Source organism: Microtus ochrogaster, chromosome 1, assembly GCF_000317375.1.
Source record: "Microtus ochrogaster isolate Prairie Vole_2 chromosome 1, MicOch1.0, whole genome shotgun sequence".
Taxonomy (NCBI): Eukaryota; Metazoa; Chordata; class Mammalia; order Rodentia; family Cricetidae; genus Microtus; species Microtus ochrogaster.
In genome coordinates, this window is record NC_022009.1 from 107971122 (window position 1) to 107984879 (window position 13758).

The 13758-nt window shown below is 39.4% G+C and overlaps 2 protein-coding genes across 2 annotated transcripts in view; one reads left to right on the plus strand and one right to left on the minus strand.

The window, feature by feature from the left end:
- LOC101989511 (mediator of RNA polymerase II transcription subunit 12-like protein) overlaps positions 1 to 13758 on the plus strand; it is a 224414-nt gene that overhangs the window by 169074 nt on the left and 41582 nt on the right. The window contains exons 6-12 of the mRNA XM_026780392.1: positions 1855 to 1986; positions 4166 to 4393; positions 4938 to 5079; positions 6447 to 6567; positions 6968 to 7069; positions 7781 to 7894; positions 11201 to 11400. Of these exons, the coding sequence (XP_026636193.1) occupies positions 1855 to 1986; positions 4166 to 4393; positions 4938 to 5079; positions 6447 to 6567; positions 6968 to 7069; positions 7781 to 7894; positions 11201 to 11400 (1039 nt within the window). The remainder of the gene's footprint in view (positions 1 to 1854; positions 1987 to 4165; positions 4394 to 4937; positions 5080 to 6446; positions 6568 to 6967; positions 7070 to 7780; positions 7895 to 11200; positions 11401 to 13758) is intronic.
- Positions 1 to 13758, minus strand: part of P2ry12 (purinergic receptor P2Y12) — a 40260-nt gene that overhangs the window by 18320 nt on the left and 8182 nt on the right. The window lies entirely within an intron of this gene.

Here is a 13758-nt window from a genome sequence, read left to right on the forward strand (position 1 = left end):
TGATTCCTAAGGAAGGAGCTATAAATACAGGATGGGTGTGTGGTTGCCTCGTTGTGTACTTGCTACTCTCCTCTTCATCTTCTGATCAGCCACAGCCCTCTTTATGCTGTCCTTACTTGGTTACTGAGAGCAGTGAGCACCATAACTGGTCACCTGTCTTCAGCTTACGTTCGAAGAATCAGACACATAAGCTTTATGACACATTAGCACTGCAGAAACATGGTCATTGTCTTCCTAATTAACAAAAGTTGTCTGCTTGTGTCTAATAGGCAAGGGTTCATTCTACTGTCCCTTGTGAGGTTGGGCTGAGGTTGGACCTAGTGTTTCTGCAATAGACTGAGTTTGAAGGATTCAAGAAATGTGAGGAGCTCTTGATAACCTTCTTGCTGCTTACTCCCCCCCCCCTGCTTTTCTAGGCCCCCTTTTAAGAAAAGACAGCCTGTTCATTTCTTTTCTTTCATTTCTTCATTTGTCTTTTTGGTTTTTTTTCTCTGTAACCTGCATTTAATTTATGAATAGTATTTCTTGAGTGGCATCAGTTTTACAGAGACTTTTCTTAAAAAACCAAAAGACGTTTGCCTTATTAATCATATGTCTAGTTTAAGAAGTAGAATAGTAAAAATCTACAGACTTTGAAGTGTGAGGAACTATGTGTGTATACAATTGTGTGGGTTTTTTATATCGTTTAACAGGTGCAGAGTTTGAAGGTGATGTGCCTAACATCACACAACTAATAAATCTTGAAAACTTTTACAAGTATTCTTAATTTTTTTTTCAAACAAGATTTCTCTGTATAAAATTTCTGGCTGTCCTGGAACTCGCTTTGTAGACCAGGCTGGCCTCAAACTCCCAGAGATCCGCCTGCCTCTGCTTCCCAAGTGCTGGGATTAAAGGCGTGCGCCACCACCATTTGACCCATTCATTCAATTTTAAAATAAAAATTCGTTCAATAACTCGTTCATTGGTCATGGACTCATAGTGAGTTAGATTTATGTAGTCTTCTGAATGGTACAGAGTGGTCCACTCTGCACGGGGGAACCTCATCTCCTCTTTCCTCTCTCTAAACAAGTCAGTTCTCCTGATAGTCTTCTCTGTACAATAGGGGTGGTGAGTTGGAAGATTATTAAATCCATTTTAGGGTTTGAGTCATCTGTGACACCATTGGTGACATGTTACACAGAGTCTTGTGTCAGATCCTTGGTGGTGGTGAAGTCAGACGTGTATGGATGGATCGAAGGTGTTCTTGTCTATGCCATACTGGCATTCACGTTATATGAACACAGAAGTCATGAATTGGAGGAACATTACTGCAGTACTGATACTTTGGAGATAAAGGCATTATTTTAAAGGCTGCCTCTAAAGAGAATGGACTTCCATTGTTTAGAAAAGGTAAACCCAGATAAATTTGCCTGTAGTTAGGATAAATAAGAGGAATGGGATTCCAAATTATGACTGCATCCAGCTCAGCAGATTCCCTGTATTGAAGAATTGTTTCTTTCCAAACTAGTGTGCTTGGTAGTCTTTGCTACCTATTGAATTTGTGAAACTGTATGGCCTTGACCTGCCCCGCCTACCCTTTCCTCCTGTGTTCTAGTCACAGCAGCTAGGTCCTCTGCATTCTAGCGCTGGAAAATCCCTTGCATTACTTCTGTTTCCTTAAACCTGTCTAGTATTCAGCAGAACCAGTATTGGTGTTTAATAACTTAATATTTTTGTGAACAACGAGGTTTCCTTTTCTGCTGTGTGATACCTATTTCCAGGTCCTAGGTACATACCCTCTCGCTTTAAAGACTTCCTCAGCTACTCACGCACTATCAAGACGTGCCGTTTTTATTCCCATGTCTCTGCCCTCAGGTTGTGTGGTGTGGTGAAGCATGTTGTCAACCCCTCAGAATGCTCTTCCCCTGAAAGATGTATCCTGGCCTACCTATATGACCTCTATGTCTCATGTAGCCATCTCAGGAGTAAATTTGGAGACCTTTTCAGGTGAGCAGGAAAAAAAGTAAAAAAAAAACAAAAAAACAAAAAAACAAACAAAAAAAAAACAAAACACCACCACCACCAACAAAAAACGACAAACATGACCATGCCTGAGTTTGTTAATAATCCCATTGCTGTTTACATTTTAAGTAATAATGCAAGCTAATCTCTAAGTCTGTGGGATTCTTGACTCCAGTAAACAAAATACTAAATACCTTGTGGCGATAAGTATAAGAGTGGTTAAAGGATTTTTCAGTCCACAGGTAAGAGGGATTTTAGGGGACAAAGTACACACCACCCATGAAAGGATCTCTTACTTAAGAGTTCACATTCTGCTAGAAGTTTTAGATAAGCAGTGTTGAAATCAGGGACACCAGCAGGGTAGGCATCACAGATGCTACAGGCACTGTCCTCAAAACAAACAGGAAAAGAAGGCAGCTTTCTTGGGCTGTTGTGTAGTCAGAGCTCTGCTTGGGGGTTAGGAAAAGCATTTAAAAAGAAGCCAAATATAAAGGGAGATTCATGTTAGTATAGTAGTAGTCAAAGTTTTCATAATTGTGTCTAGAGCACCATATAGTGTGTAGAAGGGAATTTGGTGAGATACATAACGCTAACCATTTCTACCAAGGCTTGAGCTCCTATGTGCTGAGCACTGTGCTGGTTTTTCCGTTAAGGTTTTCGAAATGTCAGAATCTCAGGAAGTGGAAGTGAGTTTCTTTACTCACAGACTTTTGCTCCTGATCTTGACGTACAGTGAAGCCCGGATTTAAACCAGTTTTCTGACCTCCAGGCATTCATTGCTTTCATTACTCTGTCAGGTTTTTCTGAGACACACAATTACAGGAGGAACACGGCTGAGTGTTTGGCTTCCTTCCCAGTGTGTAGGCAAGCAGAGAGTGGGAAGAATGAGAGAATAGTTGTAACGGAAGCCAGCACGCTCTTAACACATAGAGGGACCTCTTGGAAAGTACAGTGAAGGAGATAAGAAGTCTAGATAGGAACGGTCCGGAGACCAGCTCAGAGTTTAGAGAAGTTCGGGTGTCGAGGCACTCCAGAGAATTTGGAATTCGGTGGCCAAGTGGAGTGGATCTCAAAAAGAAGGAAAAGCAGTGTTGTCTGGGCTTCTAAGATTTGGTAGATCTATGTGTCACCTAATAACAAAACTTTCTTTTGCCAGAAATTTGATTTCCCCCACCCCCAGCAAATCCCTGCTACATAGCAGAGCTCTCTGGTAGGAAAGGGATGCTACTTAAGGATTTATGGTTCATAGCAAGAGGGCATGAATAGCTGAGTTCATATGGATTTGAAACTGTGGGATTAAATCATTGCTTCTCCTGTCCATAAAGAAATGATGGATAATATGTTCTAATTCTCTTTTATTTCTAGTATCCCATATCTATTCAGATGTAGCCCACTGTAAATTCTCAGTTGGTGGGGGTAGGCTCTTAAATCAAGCTTGTTTGTTTCACAAAAGACTAGAAATACAGGATCCAGTCCCAGCTCGCCTGTAACTTATAGCCATCTTCTCTCTCAAGTGCTGGAATTATAGGAGTTTAATGCTATGCCCAGCTATGTTACCTGTTTTTCTTGTTGCTGGGAAACATGGTTTACATTTTTTGCTGTAACAGTTTTATTATACTATAAAATATATTATCTCTATGGAGACTGTGAGCTCTGAAAGCAGGAGGTTCCCCTCTACCTGAGCAGCTTTGACACAGGAGCTACCACTGGGCATGCTCTACATACCCAAAGAATAGGGTCTAGGTTTGCAGTTAGTATTAAAACACTACATTATTCCCCGTGTGTAATTGGATCCTTTTTTATTCTTAGGTTATAATACTTTACAGCTGCTCTTAAGAAAGAGACAGATGGCTTAGTAAATGCTTTGATGTTTTGAGTGCATATACATGTAGAAAAGATTTAGAAAATAATTAAGTTTAGTAACTAAATACCTCATGTTGTTTCCACATATAAATTCAAAAACTCTTCATTGAGCAATTACTGTATCCTAGAGTTTGTACCTACTGCTGGTTTACAAAGAAATTGAAATGAGCAATAGTAGGATGTGGATTGTCTAGGAAAGTCTTCCAGTTGTTGCCACTCTGCATGTCCTTCACTGAAGTGATTTTCTTGGGTGTTTCGTTCTTTTTTTTTTTCCTTTTGTAACTATTTTTTCTAACCTTAGTAGTGCCTGTTCAAAAGTAAAGCAGACCATATATAATAACGTAATGCCTGCAAATTCCAACTTACGCTGGGATCCAGACTTCATGATGGACTTCATTGAGAATCCCTCAGCAAGAAGCATCAACTACTCGATGCTGGGCAAGATCCTCAGTGACAACGCTGCTAACCGGTACAGCTTTGTCTGCAACACACTGATGAATGTGTGCATGGGCCACCAGGATGCCGGCCGGTGAGCTGCTTTGCCCTGAATGCAGCGGTAGTCAAGGAGGAGTTAATTTGATGCTTCCTTAGTTTCCTGAGCTCATACTTGCTACCCTGCCGTATCTTAATTAATTTCCTCAGCCCAAGCAGTATTGATTTTTGGACTCATGGCTTGGAAAGGGATATTTTTTAGTCATGCTCCATTTTGAAAACCATATACAATTTTGAAAATAATACTGTATTTTGATATGAACTGTACTTGGGCCTACTTACATTACTTAATGTCTTTATTTATCCTGGTGGGACTAGGGATTGAACCCAGGATTTGGCACACTCTAGGCCTGTGTCCTTAATGTTTGATTCCTATAAAATGTAAAAGTATAGATCAAATTTATTCATAGGATCAAAAATATGTTAATTCATTTGTGCTAATTATATGTTACTTGGCAAGCGGTATTAATTATATCCTTAAATCTAAGTGATGCATAATGAAATGTATTCAATAAGGAAAAAATGTTATCACTCCTCATGTATACCAAAACACTTGCTGCTATCTTCTTTCTCTTTTCTAGGATAAATGACATAGCCAATTTCTCCTCTGAGTTAACTGCTTGCTGTACAGTTCTTAGTTCGGAGTGGCTGGGGGTTCTGAAGGCTCTTTGTTGTTCTTCAAATCATGTGTGGGGATTTAATGATGTACTCTGCACTGTAGATGTAAGTTTTCTCTTTATCTTAAAACCCAAATCTAAAATTTAGCTAATCGTTCTTCCTACTTAATTAATTATGCTGTAACAAAGCAAAATATTTTTCTGTTTCTAAAAGTGATAAACCATAGTGTCATAACCATGAATTAAATAAATTTAAAAAATCAAAATAAGTAGAAGGAACGCTAACATTTTCTAGCTACTAAAGTTTTACATGTGAATGATCTCAGAGCTGTTTCATTCTTTTCTGGCTTGGATTCCTCAGATTAGGACATAAAGCGTTTCATACATGAAAAGAACCAGCATATATTTGAGAATATAGCTGTTGTTATTTTGGATAAGTCATGTGTAGACTCAGGATATTCAGTGTTTCTCAGAATATACCTGTAGAATCATAGAGAGATTGTCCAGATCATGTGGATGACTTCCTGGTGTTCCAATTTGCACCACGATATATGTGTCTTAACCATCTGTCTGGACTCTTCATCCACTGACGTTTTTATCATTGGTGATCTTTGTCAGACCTGTGTATGTTACTAAGAAAACCTGACAGTTTTAAAGCTGAGATTCACTTCCTGTTGCTGCTGTCTCAGGATGGAATAGACACTCCTGCCTCCTTATCTTCAGTTTGTGAATTAAGATATTTTTTATACAAAATACATTGTGATAGGCTGATTTTCCATACAACAAAGACTTAAATTTTTTTTCTTAAATCTATTTATGTGGCTTTTTGCACCAAGTACCAATCTTTTGGAAGCTTGCCAGTGGGGTAGTTGTGTTCCCTGAGTATTCTCTTCCAGTGCCTTGTGAGATCTGGAATGTAGAGATTTCACTGTGGCAGAATTAACTTTTCTCTCCTTTCTCTCATTGCTCTCTTGAAATTTAGCTGCCAATTGAAAACTTTCAGAGATCTTTTAAAATGAATTCTCTCACATGAAAAAGAATACATTAGTGTAGCAGGAAAGAGTGCTCATATTTTAGTGGGTCATGTATTCCCACTAGGGGAGTCTTCTCCTGCTTTCTGCTTTGCCCATAAATGACACCGTGCATTCTGTTGGCAACTACCGATAATGACACATATTTCAGCAGCTTCTTGATTTTTGCTCTCGTGTTGTAGTTTCTGAGTTGCATGCAAATGAGTCATAGGTCAACATCGGCCTAGAACCTTGGGATATGAGTAAACTTGCTTTGTCTTATTATCATAGCGTTGGGCCCAAGAAGACAATAATCAAAGCCATCTCCCTCTGTTGGTTCTTACTGAGTTCTTACTGAGATTTGAGATCTTACTGTGTTGCCAGTATTCTCTTAGATAGTGGTCTTTGATATGCCGCATTAAAGGGTGTTGGGTATTAAAACCTGTCAATGTTTTTCTTAAAGGTGAGTGACCTTTCATTCCATGATTCATTAGCTACTTTCATTGCTATCCTGATAGCACGACAGTGTTTCTCCCTGGAGGACGTTGTGCAACATGTCGCTCTTCCCTCTCTCCTAGCAGCAGGTAAGCTGGCCTGGAGCTGCTGCATTTGTTGTGGTTGCTGCTTTGTGGCTGTGTGTGACCATTTTAACACAGGGAAAGGATCGTGTTAGGAATTGGAGGGGGCATGGTACCTGGTGAGGGAAAGGACCATTTTGGGGGTTCAGGTGGCATGGTACCTGGTGGAGATGGTGTAACTGTAATAGGTGTTTTATGCAGAGGATCATTGAACTCTGGAACAGGAACCTGCTATTGCTTTATTTTTTGTTCAAGCCAGCATGAAGGTTCTTTGAAAAGGTATAACTAATGACCTTACTAAAAGAAGAGTTTATTTAATGCATTACTAAAATTTTAGCAGTAGAAAACCTGAAAAGCTTGTTGTATAGTATGTGAGGAGGCTTGCTTTTTATCTCCCCCTTTCCAGCTTGCGGAGACGCGGATGCAGAGCCCGGGGCAAGAATGACGTGCCGCCTCTTGCTTCACCTCTTCCGAGCTCCCCAGGCCTGTTTTTTTCCTCAAGCAACAGGTGAGCTGACCTGTAAATTTCAGCCGGATTATATTCCAGGTACAGAACACCAGAAAAAAAAAGCTCTGCCGCTGTGGTTATTTGGAACTTTTGGCTCTACTGTGACCATGGGAGCTATCCAGTTTATAGTTTCCTCCCTGATTTCCGTGGGCTTGGTCTTCAGATGATGAAGGACAGCGATAACGCCTGAGAGGTCTGGCAGCACCTTCCGTTATGTAATAGGAGGATATATTGGGAAATAAAAATGGGGAATTAATAAACAATAAAAATGCCTGGGCTCTGAGGAAATACCATGCTGGTGGGAAGTCTCATCCTCCTACATACCCCGTGTTGATTCTGGGGCATGCCATTTCAACTTAGGAGAATGGCAACTCATTTATTTACTTTGTCCTACAGCGATGGGGGGTATTAGTGAAGGCTTATACTAAAACATTTCCATATAGAGAGGGCTGCATCTGTGTGGGAATCCGACTAATCTTTTCCTCCATCTCTCTGAGGAGCAGAAACATTGTTTTAATAATAATTAAAGGGAAAAGGTTAAGTAAGAATACTGGCAGTGTTTCTCGGTGATTCTCCGGAGCGCCAATTAAAGCTAACTGATGTCAGTTAAGTGTCCACAAGCTAACCACGAAAGACCTTCCTGACTGTAGATGGTTACAGAGGATGCTTAATGATGGAGGGGCCATTAAAGGTCTGTTGTTGTTTTCATAGGCAAACCTTTCCCTGGAATAAGATCGTCTTGTGATAGACACCTCCTAGCCGCTGCTCACAACAGCATAGAAGTGGGAGCTGTCTTTGCTGTCTTAAAGGCTATTATGATGCTTGGTAAGACTCTCCCGGCCATCAGCCTCTTGGTTAATCACCAGAAGTGGAAGCAAAATCATTTATATTCATGGTGGAATTTACATAATGTCATGAAAACCTGTTTTTTTTGTTTGTTTGTTTGTTTGTCTGTTTTGTTCTGGGGGAAGAAAAGAAACACTTGGCTTTGCCTAAGTCTAAGTAATGGGAGCTTCAAGGATTCTGTCCCTTGGCTAAGGTGACCCTGAGAGAACTGAAATATAAGTACTTTGTATTTTGTTTTAATTGCATGATAATTCATTCTGATGCAAATCAGGGCCTCAGACCCACAGGATTATTTTGCCTTCATTTACTGACAGACATCACTCTTCATAGTAGGCAGGAATAACAATATTTTTAGTAAAATGTTTAAATTTCATCCAGATTATATTCCAGGTGCAGAACACCAGAAAACCTGGGTGTTAATCTAGTGTTCCTGCTTCTTTTGTGACGATGAACAAGTTTCTATCATCCTGCTGTACGCTTTCCCTGAAGAAACAGGTGCACCCACCATGGTGCTTGTATTGCTAGGGATCACTAGGAGGTGCACAGGCTTGAGACCTAGTTAACGATGCCCAGGAAGCCCTTTACAATCTTAACTGTGCATATTTTGCTAGAGCAATAGTACCACCTTCTATTCATGGGCAGTGAAACACCTCAGAATATTTTAAGTGTGTAAATCATAAAAGATTTGAATGATTATGGGATCTCAAATACTTCCTACTTTTAGCTTTGGGTATCTCATCTCATTTTGACCTTAACCAAAGTATAGTTGCCACTTCTTGTCTGAAAAGTAGTTCAAAGGAATAAACATACCAGTTTAAGTGAACCTTGCTAGACAGATTTTATTTGTGAATGACAAAGAATAATAACGTAGTCTTCATAAAAACAATTAAAACCAGTATGTGTGTGTATGTGTGTGTGTGTGTGTGTGTATAAAAGAAAATGTATTTTTTCCCCAGTAGTGTGTTAACTAGATAATGTTGACCATACTCCAAGATAGGTATCATGTCCAAGAACAGTTGGCCAACATAACATGAACTCTGTTTTTTATTGTGTACTATTTGTTTTCTTTTGCTATATTTATTTTATCTTATGGTTTTATTTAGATTTTCATTTTTTTGAGAGAGAGAGAAAGGGCATGAAGTTGGATGGGTATGGAAATGGAGAGGCTCTGGGAGGTGTTGGAGGAGGGGAAAGAATATGATCAATTTTTTTGTATGAAAAAATTTAAATTAGAAACAACCATACTTTTCTGAGATGGTCATGAATTTTGTAGCAAAACAAAAGGTAGTCCTACCATGAAGGTTTCAGCCTCTTTCCAGGCTTAGGATGATATAGGATATGTAGTCCATGCTAACTACTGCTTTCATTGGGAGAATGAAGACTTAGTAACATGTTTCAGTGCTGTACACAATGATCAGTCTCATCTAGACAGTGGCCCCTTGTCTGTAGAGCGGGGATAATCCCAGTAAGACTGCCAGGTTTTTTAGATATTCAGATAATGTGAGAGGTTCGTCGTCTGAGAAATTATGATCAGCACAGTTAAATGTCAGTGAAGACTTAGACAGATTCACTTAGGATATTTAGTTTGTTTTGTTTTCTATACTATTGCAGAAAATACTAGAACCAAGGCAGTAGACTTCAGTCCTTCTAATATCCAAAGGAAAAGGAGATGTACAACTGAGTCTAAGAAATGTGCTTGCTTTTGCTTTTACAGAGAGGTTTTATCTACTTTATTAGTCCTAACCAATTTTCTCCTAATTCTTATCTACCAAAGTATATATTAAGGCAGGAAAATAGGACGGTTGTAGTGAATGTTGTTCCTAGTTTACATAGTAGTCTAACTTGAGATAGACATAGCTATTTATATCATCCAAGAGTAGAGAATACAGACTTCTGCTAGTTTTGAAAAGCTCTGTTGAATTAAATCCACTCCCTTGGGTAAAGCCACCGTTTCTTACATTTTAAAATACATGATGAATATATAATAATACATTGGCGAATTGAAATGTATTGCTTATTTTCCCATCTATGTTTTTTCTTTTTTTTTGCTTTGTCATTGTGTGGTGGGAGCAGTGGCAGCAGTAGCAGCAGTGTGGGGGCGGGGGATAGAGCCTAGGGTCTTATACAGGCAAAGCAGGTACTCTGCCAATGAATGACAGCCTTGGCCCCTCCTCTGCTTCTATGATTTTTGAAAGTAGATATTAATTAGGACGTTATGGTTATCCTTCCTTCCCAGAACAGAATTACAGTTTATGCTTGTGTTTTCAGCAGAATAAAACCTTATGAGGGTTGGCCTTGTGTTTAAAAGTGCTTGTTCTTGTTTGTTTGTTTGTTTGTTTGTTTTTTGCACTGACCTAGACTTGCTCCCATTCTGCATATAGTAAAGGCCTTCCTTAAATTCAGCTGCTGGTTTCTCATCACAGCTTGTTTTGAGCTCTGTAGGTAAAAGCAAGCTAAAGTTTGAAGGCCTTCTGCTGCTTCTGCTGCTGTCTGGCAGTCGCACCACCAAATTATCTCTTTCCTTATCTCACTTTAATTTTTTTTCTTTCAGGGCTTGAAATTTCTTATTTTATCTAAGTATACCCTGAGTGTTTTTTTAATTTTTCTCCCAGAATTTTGTCAAATACCTTCCTTAGCTTCATCGCACTCAGTGTGTTAGTGATTGGTTAGCGGTAAGGTGTCTGAGCTGGATGCTATAGAGAGGAAGGTGAAGACGCAGGCTGTGTGCAGAGAGCTCTGCATTCCAGGGCCTCCTTAGTATGCATTGCCCTTTTCCATCCCCAGGGAAATAAATCTCTCTTGTCAAGAAGTTGATAGTAAGGTGGGCTAAGGCAAAAACTTTTCTCTTGACCTATGGATAGAAAATAAATCATTGTAAGAGAAGAAATGGAAAAGGGACTCCTTGAAGGGTGAGTACCCCATCTTCTTCCTTGTCTATAACTCAGGTACACCTAAGTACATTCATGCCTGAAGTTTCGATAAAATCAATGTGTTTTGACTATAAAATATCATTCATATTGGCCTTTCCAAGACTAACAAAAGAAATATTAAACCTATAAACCAAAAGAAGGAATGAGTCTTGAGTCTGACTTTGCTCCATGTCCACTTGTTCTGTTTTCTCTCATCTATCTCTTTTTCCATTCTTTCTATTGCTGGGCAACTGGCTATGCAATGTGATACCATCCACATCTTGGAATTTCTGAAACCTAGCCTCATTTGCCTATTACATGTGTGAGGCAGTATTCTGAACTTCTGCGGTTTTGCCTTTGTGGTTCTGTCATTTAGGAGATGCCAAGATTGGCAGTAACAGTGTCACCACTTTAAAGAATGAAGACTTCGGCATGAGGGGTTTACGACGTGATGGGAATGCTGAGGACGCCTGGGCCACCTCACAGAATTCGAAATCCTATGGGAAGAGCATTTCCATAGAAACTGCCAACCTAAGAGAATATGCTAGATACGTACTGAGGACTATCTGCCAACAGGTATTCTTTAGGTTTCAGATGGCTTCTTCTTTAACTCTGTACCTGCTCTTAGAGAGGCAACTGTTTGCTTTTTTTTTAAGTTCTATAGGGTGATCTTTGTCTTTATAAATTTATTTTGAAATAATTTCAAATTTGTTAAAGAGTTGCAATATTGAAACTTCCAGAATGACCTCTATAAAGATTCACTAATTCTGGACGTTTTGTCCATTTTCTTAACAGTTGAAAAGTAGATGATATAGTTTACTCTGCTTTTCTTTTGGATACTTACCATTTTTATTTTTCATCATAACCAAAGTAAAGTTACTGAAAAATCGTAACTTTTAGCTTTGGTGCAATAATTTTTTCCCATCTATAAGGAACTTTATAAACTATTCTAGTACTTTTAGATTTACATAAGATTCTAAAGATTAGGGGCTGGAGAGATGGCTCAGTGGTTAAGAGTATTGCTTGCTCTTCCAAAGGTCCTGAGTTTAATTCTCGGCAACCACATGGTGGCTCACAACCATCTGTAGGGAGGTCTGGTGCCCTCTTCCGGCCTGCAGATATGCACACAGACAGAATATTGTATACATAATAAATAAATAAATTAAAAAATAAAGATTAGCCTCAGATTACTTAAGGGGAGAGTTCAGAGGTGACACTGTATTATTCCAGGCAAACACATCTGATTACCACAATGTACATTTGGCCTGATCAGGTGGTGCTAGCTTTGATCACAGCATGTATAGATTCAGAACTGCTCCACTACACTGCAAGTGTGTTTCCTTCTCCACTAACTAGTAATATGTGGAGAAACACTTTGAGATGATGTAAACGCTCTGATCCCCATCACACAACCCATTCCTCATAAGCATCAACCGCAATTCTTGTCTAAAGCAGTCTTTAATGTAAAGGCTGAAAAATGGTGTGTTTTTTTTCTCCCTGTTCCTCCTCTCTCTCCTCAATATCCGTTTGTGTTGTACAAAGACCTTACCCTTCTTATGTTAGTTTGTATTTAATTACCTGTGTGCATTATAATATATTGGCCAGAGTTTCTTTAATGTCCAACTTATTCTAGACTGGTATATTGGGAATCTCTTCGTCCTATCTTTTGTGATATTTAGAGTATCTCTATCCTTTTAAAGGACTTTTTCCTTACTATATCCATTTCCCATCTTCCCTGCCTCGCAGCTATAATCAGTCACTCTTACAAGGAGTGCTGTTTCTGCCTGTTAGGAGACTGGAACTCAGAGAGCAAGGCCTGAGGACTGAGCGGTAGATCTGTGGATAGTGTGATTGCCATGCAAGCAGAGAGCCTAGAATTTAGACCCTTATAATTCATATACATGGGTAGCCATGGCAGCCCACCTGCAATCCTGGCACTCAGGAAGTATAGATATAGAATCCTAGAGTGACCTGGCTAGGGAAAGTAGATGAATAGTTGAGCTCTGGGTTCAATTAACGGATGCTTCTTTTATATATAAGGTAGACAAGGATACGATCCATGAAGGCACCTGACATCAACCTCTGGACTCTACATGCATGGACATTGCACATCTCCCCACCGTGCAAGTGTGTGTGCCCATACTTACACACACACACACATACACACACACACACACACACACACACACAAAGAAAGAAAGAAACTAAGATCTGGGTTGTATATGTTCATTGCTGTAGGGTATTACTACTGTATGTTGTGTAATTATGTATTACTGTTGATATGTCTAGCTCTAATCGAATCCTTTAAAGTTGTGTTTTACCTTCTCCCATTTCATATTAGTATTGCATAAAAATATCAACATTTCATATTTTGTAATTTGTATTAAGTGCATGCTTGCTTAGTTTTTTTGTTTGTTGTTGGTCTATGGTAAATTTAAGCAGCTCCACAGATTTTTGAGGACAGTCCTGTGCTAATCCCAACTGTGAGCACACAGTGGCATCACTGGACTGTTGATGGTTCTCTAGATGCCTGGACCTAGGGGGTGCTGGCCAGGTATAGGGTCCCAAGAGTGTCTGCTCCAAGTCCTATAGGAGGCTTCTGGCCTACACCACAATGCCAGCAGCACCTTCACCCCCAATAAAATATAAATTTATGAGCCAGTAATAAATAATTTGATACCTAGGAAAGCAACACACAATTATCTGGTGTCTGAATGTTATTTAATGCTGCTATAATGGAGCATGGGATTATGTTACCCAGGTGATGTCAGTGAATGGCCTGTGCTGAGCAGCTTGTACATTAGTAAAGGAGATGTCATTTGAAACAGATTTGGGTTCAAATTGAACTCGGATGCTGATATTTTCTTATGCCATTTAATAAAAGAAAAAAGTGGTAAAGAAAGGATGCTAGTGTCAAGAAAAAGGTAATGTTCT